Here is a 14,213-nt window from a genome sequence, read left to right as displayed (position 1 = left end):
TACATTTAACTGAAGAGTCCCAAATACGATTAAATGCGCATCCTGAATTTCACTGCTAGCCACTATTCATATTTGCTTATAAAGCTTGTGAATTAAGGCAATATCGAGGCAGTCCGGACAGGATACACATATGTCAATAATAGACTGATCAATTGCAGTTCTAAATAACAATGGAGAGATACAAGTAAACAACATAAAGTGAATTAAATAACTTGGTTTGGTGGAAGACACCACATAAAACAAAATAATGAGGTTATGATATTAACATGAAAAAATCAATACAATACTAATAGCAAAAACTTCAAGAGAAAACAATATTCAAGTAACAGAATAAATGGAGATTTAGTCTGTTTCGAAAATGACTCTTAGTGTTTACGTGAACGATCCTAGAAAACTATCTCTGACTTCAAGCGTAAGCTATATTTGATAAAGTCTCAAATCATAAAGTTGCATGGTCAGTGATCTGAACGACTTGCGACTAACTGATGGATCCTAACCCAATATAGTTAACCTTCATTTTGCAGTCACATAAATAAGCCAGTTACTTTCATACAACTCAAAAATAAATATCCAAATCGTTGTATCACGTTCAGATCATAATGATGATGCTATTACTATGCGGTATCTTATTTTCTACATCACACCAATTCATATAGTTTTACACATCTTTCATAAACGTAAATTGCAACAAAATAACAGTAAAATCTTACCGATAAAACTGTTCAGCTTTTGTTTTACCTTGAGCGACTGGACAAACAGCCTCTAAGTGGCTTGGATTAGCACATACTGCGAGATTAATCATCTTGCCTGTCATATGATTTAATCGTTGATGGCTCATGCCTAAATGATATTTCACATCACCACTACCTTCGTCACAAGCTTCCAATTTAGAGTCGAACTGACAAAATACATCATCCAAAGGCTTACGACAAACGTTGGCTAGAACGTTTAACCTTCCACTAGAAAAAAAAACCCGGAGTAATGATAAACTAACGAAAATAATTAAACGATTATTTACAAGTGTTTACATAAATGCAATCAATCTTGAGATAAGCATAAAGCAAAAGTATTATTTAACAAAAGACAAATACATCACATAACAAATAAGTTAGGGAAAAATGTTACAATAGTACTGGCTTAAATAGAAATAATATTGAGAATAGTAAAGAGAAAAAGTATAGCGGCACGTTATAGAGTTCACAAACAGAGAAAAAGTATAGCGGCACGTTATAGAGTTCACAAACCGATTATAGTGTAATAAGAAGACGAAGGTTATCTGAACTATGTCTTCTTATTACAATATCCAAATTTACTAAAGGGACTAATTGCTTCAAACTGTTTATAACTTTTCCATAACATTTATATAAGTTCATAATCATTTTGACGGTATAGATAAACTAACTGTACGAATAAGCTAACATAAGAATACAGATTCCATTGCTATCATATGTTTAGTTACAAACTTGAACATCTATGGATGATGGAATATATTAAATTAGAAAAGATACCTGTATTAATTAGCTTCCAACATTTGAACTAATGTCATTTGTTCACAGCTCCATTACATTCTACAAATTTATTCATAAATAATTGTTAATTTCATGAATTTCGGATGGAACACCTTATGGTTAATAAAATTAAGTTGAGATTTGAAATAATCATTAAAAAGGTAGACTGATATGTTACACTCTAGTATACAATATTTGTACACATCCGACAATTAATTTTAGTGCAAACGTCTCATGCATGTCCAATGTATTGCAATAAACTAATAGATTTAAGTCTTCATAATTAACGAGTACTAAAAGAATAACAACCAGTTAGTTAATCATCTTCCTTGTAAATATATGTCAACGGTATAATTCTTCACCACAATAGGATACTTATTAATACTGTTACAGTGAATGCTGAATATCATAAAATGTTTTTTTTAAACAACCTGATGAAAACTGAAGTATTCAAGCCAATATGACTTAAATACATAAGTACTGTCACGTAGTCATGACCATGACAAGGCAACAACTAGTGTTTCGTAATAACCAAAAAAGTAATTATTGTAGTTTAATCAAAACATTGAGAGCAATTCATTCCTTTGAGAAGGACCAATAAACAGTAACAACTAATAACAGTTACCTTGAGAAATATACACGTAATCAGCAGTCTTCAAAGACAGTCTAATAAAATAGTAAAAGAACTAACCGATGTGGTATTCCAATTACAAAACTTTCAACACCGAGAGCAGACGAAGAGTCAATAACAGCTTTCATTGCTGGTATTAACACTTCACATCCTTCAAGTCCAAAACGTTTTTCTGAACTCCATTTCTTTGCTAAAAATGCTTCGAAACGTGTTGAACGGACAAGACGAGCTAATATTAAACGTTTCTCTTCAGACGATAAATTCATTGAACCAGGTGTTTCAAATTTTCGTCTTATCCAATCACATTTATTTAAACTATTAATGAACATGTACTCAATACCAATATGTTTGCAATAAACATCCTAAAATTAATAAGAAAATATTTCAGAAGCAAGATAAAACCAGTAAAAGAGTTATGACTTCACAAAATTCAATCTTCATTGAATTTAAACATCATCCAATATAAGCTTAAAATGTTGACAGCTCAATGGTTTAAAAGTTCTGTCACGATAATATAACAAAACTAGAAATTTTTTTAAAAGTCAATCACAAATAAACTTGTTAATAAAGATTGTAAAAGTCCATTTCAATTCGAAAAAACTCAAAAAGTTGTATTATTACTGACCATATATAAAAACCAATAATTTTTTGAATCGTAGACGGATTTTGATTAAATGAACCAAAATTACTTTACATCTACTAAAAAATTCCTTAATAATCAACAGTTTATTTACTTGAACGAATTCACTGGAAAACCTTTTATTACCTACGTTTACGTTTATATGAGTGAAGAAGCCACACAAGATCCTTTCTTAACCATATGGCTTTTATCGTAAGATCCTCGTTTGAACAACAAAACTTAAGTCTATTAGTTATCGAACTACCAAGATATAATTGCAAATAATAAAAATACCAACCCAGAATCAAAAGCTATGACTATACATCAAAATTACGTTACCGAAAACCCACCTCTAAACGCTTAATGATTTCTCGTAGAGTAAGTTCCTGCTTATCACCTCCGATATGTGTGGTAGGTGGGAGCCTAAACGTCTTATCCAGATCGGGCTCGCCTGCAAACAGCAAAAGACTGATTAAAATTAGTGGCAATTACGAATAATGATTGTTCAAACATTTGCCCAAAAGAAAATAAACAAAATGAACTCCCATTCACAGCATGCACCTATATCACAACATCGAGGCGAAAGTACAACAAACTGACGATTTTAAATATTAGCCTTCACTTCTGAACTCATGAATAGTGTACTTTGAAAGTAAAATTAGACTATTTATTTTAAAAAGCCAAATTACATCCAATAGAGCCGACCTACAAAACCCAACCCGAAACACAAACCTAGATTCCAAAGTTTTGGTATGTGTGAACAGTAATAATAAGCTTTCGTACAAACAAATTCGGGATGCTTGTTTAAATATTTGGAATAAGCAGTTGAAATACCTAAAATTACAGTCTCTGCTTAGCATTTATCAGGATGATGCATCTTCACTGTAAAGAAAAAGCATGCTTTTCATAATATCCGGCGATATTTAAAACACAACATGTATGATAAGTGTAAACAGTCGAATCGTATGCAATATTTTCGTTTTCATTAATAAGAGATCATACGGACACAAAACAACTTTAAACAAATTTACAAACTAAGACTGCACAACGTTGACCTAACATATCTGACAGACTTACTTTTATCACCTAGGTACCTTTGATAAACAATGTATCTGGCTATGCCAGGCTCTGGAGACGTAATACCTAGAGGATCTAGATGCGCAGCAAGATGACCACGCATCTAATACATACGAGACACGTGAAAAATCAATATAAAATATGGCAAAAATAAAACCGTTCAAAGATAAGTAAAACCACTCTTAAGATCAACCTACCAAGGTTGTAGAAACTCAACGACAACTCGGGGGGTATAGAATCGTCCAGATCGGCAGACAATATCCCCAATGGGTCAAGATCGGCGATGCGATGACCTAGAGACTGAATAACGCTTCAAACGTTTAGTCAAGCATCAACACAATATACGATATTTGTGGACTTACCAAAATTTATTTGATCCAGCAAAAACTACCTGACTTCGTTACGTTTCACAAAGTATAGGTGAATAAATGCAACCAGATGTTTATAATGTTAAAAGGAGTAAAAGCTATCACCCTAAAAGCTCGAGGTGAATTAATGTCTAAAACGACTATCGTAGCGATCTTCAAGCCTCAATAACAATTTATTTCTACAAGCCATAAGATTTTCACCTTTAAAAAACACTGATTTAGCGACTAGAATAAGTGTTTTGCTCGCTAGAAAGTTAGACGAACTGTTGTAGCTATCAGAAGGAATACAGATGATTTTCACACCAAAAATCTAAACAGAGCTTTAAGGGTCGAATCAGTTCTTTCTAAGTTGAAGTACGAGGTTATCCATCGACTTGCTTAAATGTGTAAGTAAATATCTGCGTTTCTCAAATCCAATCCTCCTACTTCCCTTTGTCTATTTCTTCTTAACACTGTCGCAAATTTTACTGGAGGATATTCCCTGTATTTCTTCACAGTGTTTTGTGTGGCACACTGTGTCCCCGACCGAATCCAGACCTCTGTTAAGTAGTGATATATCTTAGGAAGACGAAATGTGAGGCAAGAAGTATTAATCAACCGAAAAAAGCGCACAATAATAGATGTGCACCAGATAACAACAAAGTGAAGTCTAGAAAACAATGGAGTCTAAAAGTAACTGCTCTTTACAAAAGCAGAACGTGAATGCCTAGAAGTAAATTATAGTTCGGTAATCTCGATGGGATATTTCTTCATGAAAATTATTACTATTCAGGATATCTTTTTAGACATCTTTAAAGGAGAAAAAGTTTACGACAATAACATAGCGATTCGGGAGCATGTTCAAATACAAAGCGCGCAAATTGACTGTATACATTTTTATGAACGAAAGTAAGAAAATCTGGCTACATGCATCCTATAGGGGGACGGGTGTTAGTTGAGTTACTTAGTCAAAAGCAGTCATTTGAAACTGGAGATAACTAGTCTTCTTATCCTACATCTTCAATAACCACGTTTGTAAAAAACGATAACGTGGTGTATACTTACCTGATATACGATTGCTTATCTCAGTGTCATGGTAAGGGAAGATAGATGTTGAGTAACTTCAGTTAGATTTACGTCAAAGTTTTGATAGCTTATCGGAGGCACTAGAAAAAACAACTAAATTACTACTAGCAATTGCACTTCGTATTGTTACAGATTCATTCGAAATGTACATTATAAAACATATGCTTCTGTAATAACTTCTTTACTAACGCTTTAGCGGTTCAGGTCTAAAACTTTTAATTAGGTGACCGTGAATAATACGATTATTGGTGAACTTTCATATTCATTGAAAATTTTTTACATACACTTACTGAATGCCAACACAAAACTGTTCACATTCACAGAATGCCGAGTGACTATATGTGAAATACTAATCAATGAACGCGAAAAAATATCCTAAGCATATACAACAATAAAATTTAAGCTATTGGACTCACTTGATACGAACGGATTATAGCCTGAACAGAGAGGTGGTCTTCGATGGTCTTAAGACTCGGTACTACTGCCCGTCCAGTGATTTGTGGGGCTAGCTGTGCCAATTTCAAACCTTCTTTACCCAAAGTAGGTGGTTGAACGTAAGCATTTCCTGGGGCAGCTCCAGAAGCTAAACATTTAAAATAAATGTCCCATGACTAACTGTTATTATTAAGCTTGACTGAATACCTTGTGTACACTATCAGGGTTTTGAAGCCATGCTTCATATATGTCTTCTAAATAGTTGGATGAAGTTCCATTTAAAAACGGTTCATTGGAGGTAGGGTTTTGATAGCGTAATGCTGAAGTATATAAACATTTTCGAGTGATATGCTGAAGTCGCAAAGTCTTCAAAGCTCGTAAGGGCAGCATACTTCAACCTTGAATTATATATAGAGAGAGAATAAACGTACAGAATATTACAGGCAGAAAAATGAATATCTACACAAAAGGTTATCCTTTGATTGAGAAGTAGACGGGAGAGGATGACCCGAGAAGGCAACAAACTGTAAGATGCACACGGACACATTTCTTAGCACCCAAAACGAATGAGTACTGGACCAACCATTTCAGCTAAACTGCGCAAGTGAAATATCACCTTATTCGAGTTTTAGATAGTGTTAATTCCTTTTTACTCGGATATACCGATTCAATATGTTGTAATTAGTTCCACCTGATCTGTATTTTTTTCATCTACTGTAAGAGAAACCGAGATATCCTAAAAGCCTCTAAATGAAAGACACAAATGTACGTTTATGCCAATGAAAATGAAGTCAATTCAAACCAATTTATCTGTTTCCTGAATTTTGAATCACAACTGTGCCAGGTTTAAAGATATAGTGACTTATCAAATCTGTTGAACAACAGTTAAAGGTCGAATATTAAAACGGCTTAGATGGTGAATTTGGCTCACCAACTTCACTTGAAAAGTTGCCTGTTGTGAACACACTATAATCATAATTTGATAATTTTTACCAGACTTTATGCTACGAGAACAGTTGTTGGACAAAGCCACTAAACATACCACAGTTTAAGCTGGCAGAACATAACTGAATTTGTCAAGACTTCATACAGCTGGATTCATGCAATGATGCTGAATCTAAAAACAAATCGTACTCTAACAAAAAGATTCCATCTAACAAAAAGCTATCAACTACCAAGTTGCTTGTTTAGAAACACATTTTTCAGTGGGGAATGTAAGCACCTCTTCCGGTTAATGTTCTACATTTACATCGAAACGACTCATGGTGATAATCGAACGAAAATTTTATTTAGTCCATGTAGGAACAGTGTAAGCAAGCCACCAATTAACATAAGTCGACGAATATCTTGTACATCACTTTCAGGATGCTATTCAAAATTATGGTAACGGCGATGAGTAGCTGTCTACATGTTATACATCACTGCAAGAACCTATACAAATGAAACATTCTTGCTCTCTATAAACACAGTTCCAACATTGAAACCCGAGAAAATATTTTCAATGTCTCTTACTGGTGCGTCGGATAATAAGTTAAACTTAACTCGACGCTACACTATATTCCGAGTGATCACGTTAATTTAGTGGAAAGATTAAAGTGTACCACTTACACGTAAAACCAAAAGTGCCCCCACCTGCGAGTCAGAACACGAAATAGCGGCATGGAGCCTGTTCAGAATGAAAAACATACCTCATGGTACTTCAAAAAACAAAAAATGTGTTTCCTGAACCCAAAATTGACGTCCACTTTCGAAAATGTATGAAACAAGATTCATGTAAATACAGGTCAAGTGGGCAAAAAACCATAGGAAAATGTTTTTTAACAAGTCTAAGATATTCTTATATCAGGTACAAATATGCATTAGCACTTCGATCACCTCGAAATGAGCAGATACGCCCCACAATCACCGAGTCCGAAAGCTGCCTGATTTAAAAACGCCGGGTCAGTTTTCAGTATACAGTAATAAGGATAGGAGGTCTATTGCCTTTTATTAATCCTTGCAGTTTGTTAAATTGCGGTGGTCTCTCCTAATTACTGACAGAAAACACTTTACTGAAATATTCCGATAAAGCTTCAGCTTTTTCAATATCGTTTCTTGCCAAAACTAATGGATTTTCTTGTACCAAAAGTGATGAGATTCCATAACTTCTCTGCGTTCGCCACTTTAAATACGAGAATAACCGTCTCAGACTATATTTACAATCCCCAATCAGTTGTTTTTTCATATGACCGTCTGGTCTTACTAATTAACGCTTTACAAGTATTTCTAATCTTACAAACTGTTCTAAGCCAGTAGAGATGAACATATTCCAGTACTTCCTCCTACTTCTAAGAAGTTTCTTGACTTGTTTAGTTATCCATGGTGGACTATTATTCGGTCTACTTGGTACCAGGTATGTTATGAACGAGGACGTGACTGAAATAGACTTACCTTTAAATATAGACTATGCTTCTCCAACTGATGAGCTAGTATCTACTGACCGGTCTATCTTAGCAGCACACCCCTGAATGGTTGATATGTTAGCTCTCCATACATTTGGGCGAGGCCTAATCATGTCACTAGCTATAAACGTGAATGACAAAACAGCATGATCGCTATTCACTAACGGTGGAAGAATATTTAGGTTGGCAATATCCTCAGTCGCGGGAGTGATTACCAAGTATAACTGAGAAGAACCTTGGTTTACACCGAAACGAGTGGTTTTGGATACCTGCTGTATTAATGCATGCTCCATTACTGTTACTAGGTACCTACTATTAAAGGAGTTGATGGATCCTTCCTTGGTCATCTTAGTTCAACTAATGTCAGGTACATTAAAGTTTCCTAATATCAAGCATCTGTTATTTGCACTCCATAGCTGAATGCGCTGTTGGATCCATTTTGCAAGTGAAAATCCCTCCATGCATACACTTGTGATTTCTTCCTTGCGCGTTCTTTATTTGTATATGTTGTTAACATTTTTGATGCTAATTAAGACTGACGTTTAATTTTCTTGGTTTTATTATCGTTCTTCATTGAGTCTCTATGTTCTTTACTGAACTGTATCTAGTTTGTTTTAATTGTTATTATCCTGGTGTCTGCCATATTGACTGCTCGCTATTTGATTGCGCGGTTTGAATTTGACTGGGGTTGTGCATCTTTGGTTGTAATTTGGAGCACTTCCCCAGATATTGAAACACTTTGTGTTATAAAACAGCTGCTCAGACGGAATTTTACTTGATCTATCCAGAAAGGATAGAATAACAATTACCTTTTGGTGTTTTTGGTAATTTCTCATATATTTCTTATCACCTTGCTATTTATTGTAATTTAGATCGAATATTTTGGTACCAATTGTTGGTTGAATAACTGGGTGATAATATTCGTTTAGGTAAATTTGTACATTTGTATATATGATGAATTACAGAACCGTGTCAACCATAATACCTTGTTTTGATTTAAACCGGGACACGAGTGTCTAAAACTATCCAACGGTTATTCGGCCACATCCAGACCTATTGGAATTTAGGTTTGGATCTTACATGCGCTCTAAACTAAAGTCATAAGTCAAGGCAATTGGGCTGCGGTATATGACACCAAGTACAATTGTACGACATCTGGCAGTGAGCTCACAGCTAATGACTTCACAATTTCCACTATCATAGGATTCGCAAACAGAGGAGCGGATATTTATATTATTGACTATGAATAGAAGGACGCCACCTTTTTTCCTGCATCTATGTCTCTCACCTCCTAAGCAGTGATATCCGGATAATTTCGGGGTGACATCGGAGTCACAGACTAACAAAGTTTCAGTCAGAGATACAATAAGTGGTCTTAATTTGTCCACTAATGCTCCTAGTTCATAGAATTTATGTCGCTGTATTATCGATATGGGTCAGGTGGTTTAAGTGTTTTTGGGCAAAGTAGAAGTAGTTTTCACCAAATGAGTCTAGTAACTAACTTACTTACTTACACCTGTTACCCCTCATGGAGGAGCATAGGCCGCACACCAGCACTCTCCATGCAACCCTGTCCTGAGCAATCCTTTCCAATTCTTTACAGTTAACATTCATCCTTTTCGTATCTGCTTCTATTTCTCGACGTAATATGTCCTTTGACCTTTCTCTTTTCCGCTTCCCTTGAGGATTCCAAGTTAGGGCTTGACTAGTGATGCAGTTTGGTGATTTCCTTAATGTCCGATCCACTTCAAAGGTCTTCTCCTAATTTCCTCTTCCACTGGAAGCTAATTTGTCCTCTCCCACAGAAGGCTGTTGCTGATAGTATCTGGTCAATGGATGTTGAGCATTTTGAGTAGACAACTGTTTATAAATACTTGTACCTTCATGACGATGGATGTAGTAGTTCTCCACGTTTCAGCTTCATACAGTAGGACTGTCTTGACGTTCGTATTGAAGATTCTCACTTTGAAGTTAGTTGACAGTTTTTTTGAGTTCCATATATTTTCCACTTGTAGGAATGCAGCACTTGCTTTTCCAATCTTCACCTTTATGTCTGCATCAGATCCTCCTTGTTCATTGATGATGCTGTTGATCAGGTACGTGAAAGATTCCACATCTTCCACAGTTTCGCCATCAAGTGTGATTGGCTTGGCGTTCTCCACGTTGTATTTGAGAATCTTGCTTTTACCTCTGTGTATGTTGAGGCCTATTGGTGCAGAGGCTGCTGCTACGTTAGTTGTCTTCGTCTGTATTTGTTGGTGTGTATGAGATAGGAGGGCTAGGTCATCTGTGAAGTCCAAAACATCTGATTGGTTTTGAGAGGTCCACTGTATTCCATGCTTCCCTTCACATGTCGTGGTCTTCATAACCTAGACAATCACCAGAAGAAAGAGGAAGGGGGAGAGTAGACAGTCTTGTCTGACTACGGTCCTTACTGGAAATGCATCTGTGAGCTGCCCTACATACACCACCTTGAACTGTAGTTCGTCGTGTGAGTTCTGGATAATATTGATAATCTTCTCAAGAACTCCATAGTGTCGAAGAAGTTTCCATAATGTTCTCCTATTCACACTGTCAAACGCCTTCTCATAGTCAATGATGTTGGTGTACAGTGACGAGTTCCACTTAACTGATTGCTACACGATGATCCATAATGTCGCAATCTGGTCTGTGCATGACCGATTTTTACGGAATCCAGCCTGTTGATCTCGAAGTTGGGCGTCTACTGCGTCTTTCTTCCGATTCAGCAGCACTCTGTTGAAAAGTTTTCCTTGTACTGATAACAAACTGATGCCTCTGTAATTCTCACATTTGCTCAGATCTCCTTTCTTTGGTATCTTGATGAGATGTCCTTCTTTCCAGTTTGTCAATGGCACTTTTTCTTCTTCCAAATCTTCTTGAATAGAAAGTGAAGCATGTTTGCAGTTACCTCAATGTCTGACTTCAGTGCTTCAGCTGGTATATTGTCAATTCCTGCTGCTTCCCCATTCTTCATTTGTCTGATGGCCATCTTGATTTCTTCCATCGTTAGTGGAGTGACAGATATAGGTGGGTCTGTGTGTGCTGATTCCATCTCCGGTGGATTCCATGGGGCTGGCCTATTCAACAGTGACTCGAAGAAATTTATTAAATGCATATAGATTTGCAAGTCTCTCCCCATTTCCGTTTCTCTCTCCCAGTCCATGTTGTCCTATTATATCTTCATATCCCGGTGTTATCCATTCCGACTTTGGTGTTTAGATCTCCCATCAGGATGGTGAGGTCCCTTCTTGAGCACTTAGCTATGATTGATTGAAGCCTCGATTGGAACTGATCTATATTGTCGTCCTTACTATCACTGGTGGGTGCATAACATTGGACAACATTCATTGTAATCCCCTTCTTCTTTGTTTTGAAAGATACTATGATTATTCTGGATCCATGAGATTCTCATCCTATAAGTGCATTTCGTGCCTCTTTTGACAGTATCAGAGCAAGTCCCTGAGTATGTGGAGCGTTTTCTTCTTCTTCGTGATTAGAGTACAGCAGCATCTCTGCCATATCTAGCCTTTGGTGTCCAGCTTGAGTTCAATGGGTTTCGTTGATTCCGCTTACTGTCAAGTTGCATCTCCTCATTTCCATTGCTATGTGACTGGTCTTCCCTGTCTCCCACATTGTCCGGACATTCCATGTACCTATAAAAAGTGTTGCTGTGGTTGTTAGAATTGTCATCAGCCTTGTGACTTCCAAAGAATCTCGGCTTTCATCCTGAGAAGTCATAATTCTTTCTTGAATTCGGAAGGCAGAGTTTAAATGGTTTGAATTATCCTTTCTGGTTAGCTAACTCCATCCTCAACCATCTTCCTTTACCCGTGCTTGGGACTAGCATTAACTATAGAGGAGCTACATGCGACGTTGAGTCTATTTACATTTAATCGTTATTCTCTGCACATATTGGTCTGGGTATATGACTCAAACAAACTTAAAATAGGTGCTTTTAAATTTGTATTCAGTTTCAGTTCAGTAAGGACAGGAGTTTATGTCGCCCGTTATAATCAAGTGTTTAGAGTCCAGACGTTCTGGATTTTGCCTAATCGCATCGATAGAAGAGGCTCTAATCAGGTTTCGAGACAAGGTATTCTACTCGTTAACGATTTAATGATAAAGTCTATGGTCAGTTGGTAAGCAACTGATTCTGGGCTTGCGAACTTTTGTGACGGCAAATAAATCCCCAAAATAAAGAGTTCTGTGAGTCCAAGATATTTGAAACTGACCACATGAGTTTTGCTGGACTCACCTAACTAAAGGCGCTCTGTTGCGTATCCGCACCAGATCACGAGTGTGTACACCGTACTTCACATCTCCTAGAAGCGCTAGACAGATTAGATTGACCACTTACCGATATATCGATAGCCTATCAAATATACCTTCGAACCTATTCGCTTTTGACCTGCGGTTTGACTGGGTTGGTATACTTTGACTACAAAAGGTGTAACTGGTAAAGGTGTTGTCAAACTCCGGATACTTGTGGCATCTTCACTTTTCTAGTATGCCTCAGAACTTCTCTCTTCAAAAGACAAGAAAAAGGAATAACATTAAGGATGGAAGTTCTTTATTAAAAATACTGTGGACAAGTCGACTGGGAAGCCAACTACATAGGCCATTCATATACTGGTCTAGAAGCTGTATCTTGGAACACTCCACTTAGCAACTTAGAGTTGACCCGTTTTCGTCTATCTAAAAATGGTTTATTCACATGAGTATTTCACCCTAAATCTAGACATCACTTAACGTAGATAACAGCCAGCCATGTGGAATTTTATAGTAAACCGCACTATCGTCAATGAACACTGTACGTATGGCTAACTTTTAACCTTTCTGAACACACTTGCTTTCTTGAGTATACTGGTACATAAATCTACATGTATTTATCCGTGTGCACTAAAGGTTTATTATTATTGTTACTATTATTGTTATTTTTTTATTTTCCTTATTTATTTATTTTATTGTTTTTTAATTATTCGTTTATCTCAGAAGTCCATATCCATTACACCATTATTATCATAGTTGGACCCTTGCACTATGTGTTCATTTCTATTCTCTCCCTATCTCTCCTTTTTTCCTTCTAAATAAATACTATTCTTAAGATTACGAAGTTTGGGATTAAGACAATAACTTTTGTTACGCTCAAGTCAACTTCTCAGACTCGTTTTATCTTTACTATGCATATAGACCTCATACATATTGATTATCTTTTGCACTTAATTAAGATTTTCATAGCATCACTCCAAACTACGACTGCACAAACACTTATCCTAACATCATATCTTACCGCAATAATAAGTTATTTATTCAATAATTTATTTTGTTTTATTTTTTTATTACTCATTTTGCGATACATACACAGTTGTTTATTCTTGTTCTGTGTTAAGCTACTTACGTATTCCGCGTCTCCTTTATTTCTATTTCCTTAGTTTCTTCCTTTCCTTCTTTAAAATCAATTCAAAATTCTTGCCAATTACACAGGACCTGATTTATTATTACTATTCTATTATTAATATTTATTTTCCTTTTCTTTCCTTTCTCAAACATGGCGAATGTAATGCTAACATTATTGAAACTTGTGTATTTTTGCATTTTTGAGGAAGCCCGAAATAGTTTCTTCACAACACTTATGTACCCATAAGATGTTTGTGAATAATAATAAAGTTCGTAAGGCATAAACACCCTTCTTTTAAACTGTTTCGTCCTTCTAGATAAACAGTACTTTCATTTAGATACATAAAGAACCCCTTGTGAATAGTCTTTTCAAGAATCTTAACAATTGTTCCGGTTGAGCTTGCGGGAATACCGTTCTATGGTTTACATCTCGTACCTATTCTGAACGTAGGATTTGACATAGCTCGCCTCCAATTGATTGGTAATCTACAGTTGGCTACAGATAAAATCATACGCTCAAGGATTCTGAGACAAAGTACACGAGTTCCTTTAATCACCTGTTAACCCAGTCTGCAACCTTTAAGCAGGGTGACACCAGTGATAGCCTGAGGGATGATTTGTATGTGTGGACCTTTGAATAAACCAACGTTT

At 36.1% G+C, this 14,213-nt stretch overlaps 2 protein-coding genes across 2 annotated transcripts in view; one reads left to right on the top strand and one right to left on the bottom strand.

Moving 5' to 3' along the window:
- Smp_044970 (2-oxoglutarate dehydrogenase) overlaps window positions 1–7,639 on the bottom strand; it is a 28,083-nt gene extending 20,444 nt beyond the window's left edge. The window contains exons 1-7 of the mRNA XM_018789944.1: window positions 7,579–7,639; window positions 5,911–6,101; window positions 5,685–5,879; window positions 4,033–4,135; window positions 3,109–3,209; window positions 2,200–2,501; window positions 711–959 (exon numbers count right to left, since the gene is read on the bottom strand). Coding sequence (XP_018655336.1) covers window positions 711–959; window positions 2,200–2,501; window positions 3,109–3,209; window positions 4,033–4,135; window positions 5,685–5,879; window positions 5,911–6,093 — 1,133 coding nt within the window. The 5' untranslated portion in view covers window positions 6,094–6,101; window positions 7,579–7,639. The remainder of the gene's footprint in view (window positions 1–710; window positions 960–2,199; window positions 2,502–3,108; window positions 3,210–4,032; window positions 4,136–5,684; window positions 5,880–5,910; window positions 6,102–7,578) is intronic.
- The window catches only part of Smp_146430 (putative beta-1,4-galactosyltransferase), a gene marked incomplete at its 3' end in the record, with an annotated part of 187,582 nt that overhangs the window by 110,268 nt on the left and 63,101 nt on the right, over window positions 1–14,213 (top strand). The window lies entirely within an intron of this gene.

This window comes from Schistosoma mansoni, chromosome W (genome assembly GCF_000237925.1).
Source record: "Schistosoma mansoni strain Puerto Rico chromosome W, complete genome".
Lineage (NCBI taxonomy): Eukaryota > Metazoa > Platyhelminthes > Trematoda > Strigeidida > Schistosomatidae > Schistosoma > Schistosoma mansoni.
Note: the sequence above shows the minus strand (reverse complement) of the source record. Positions and strands in the feature narration are given on the sequence as shown.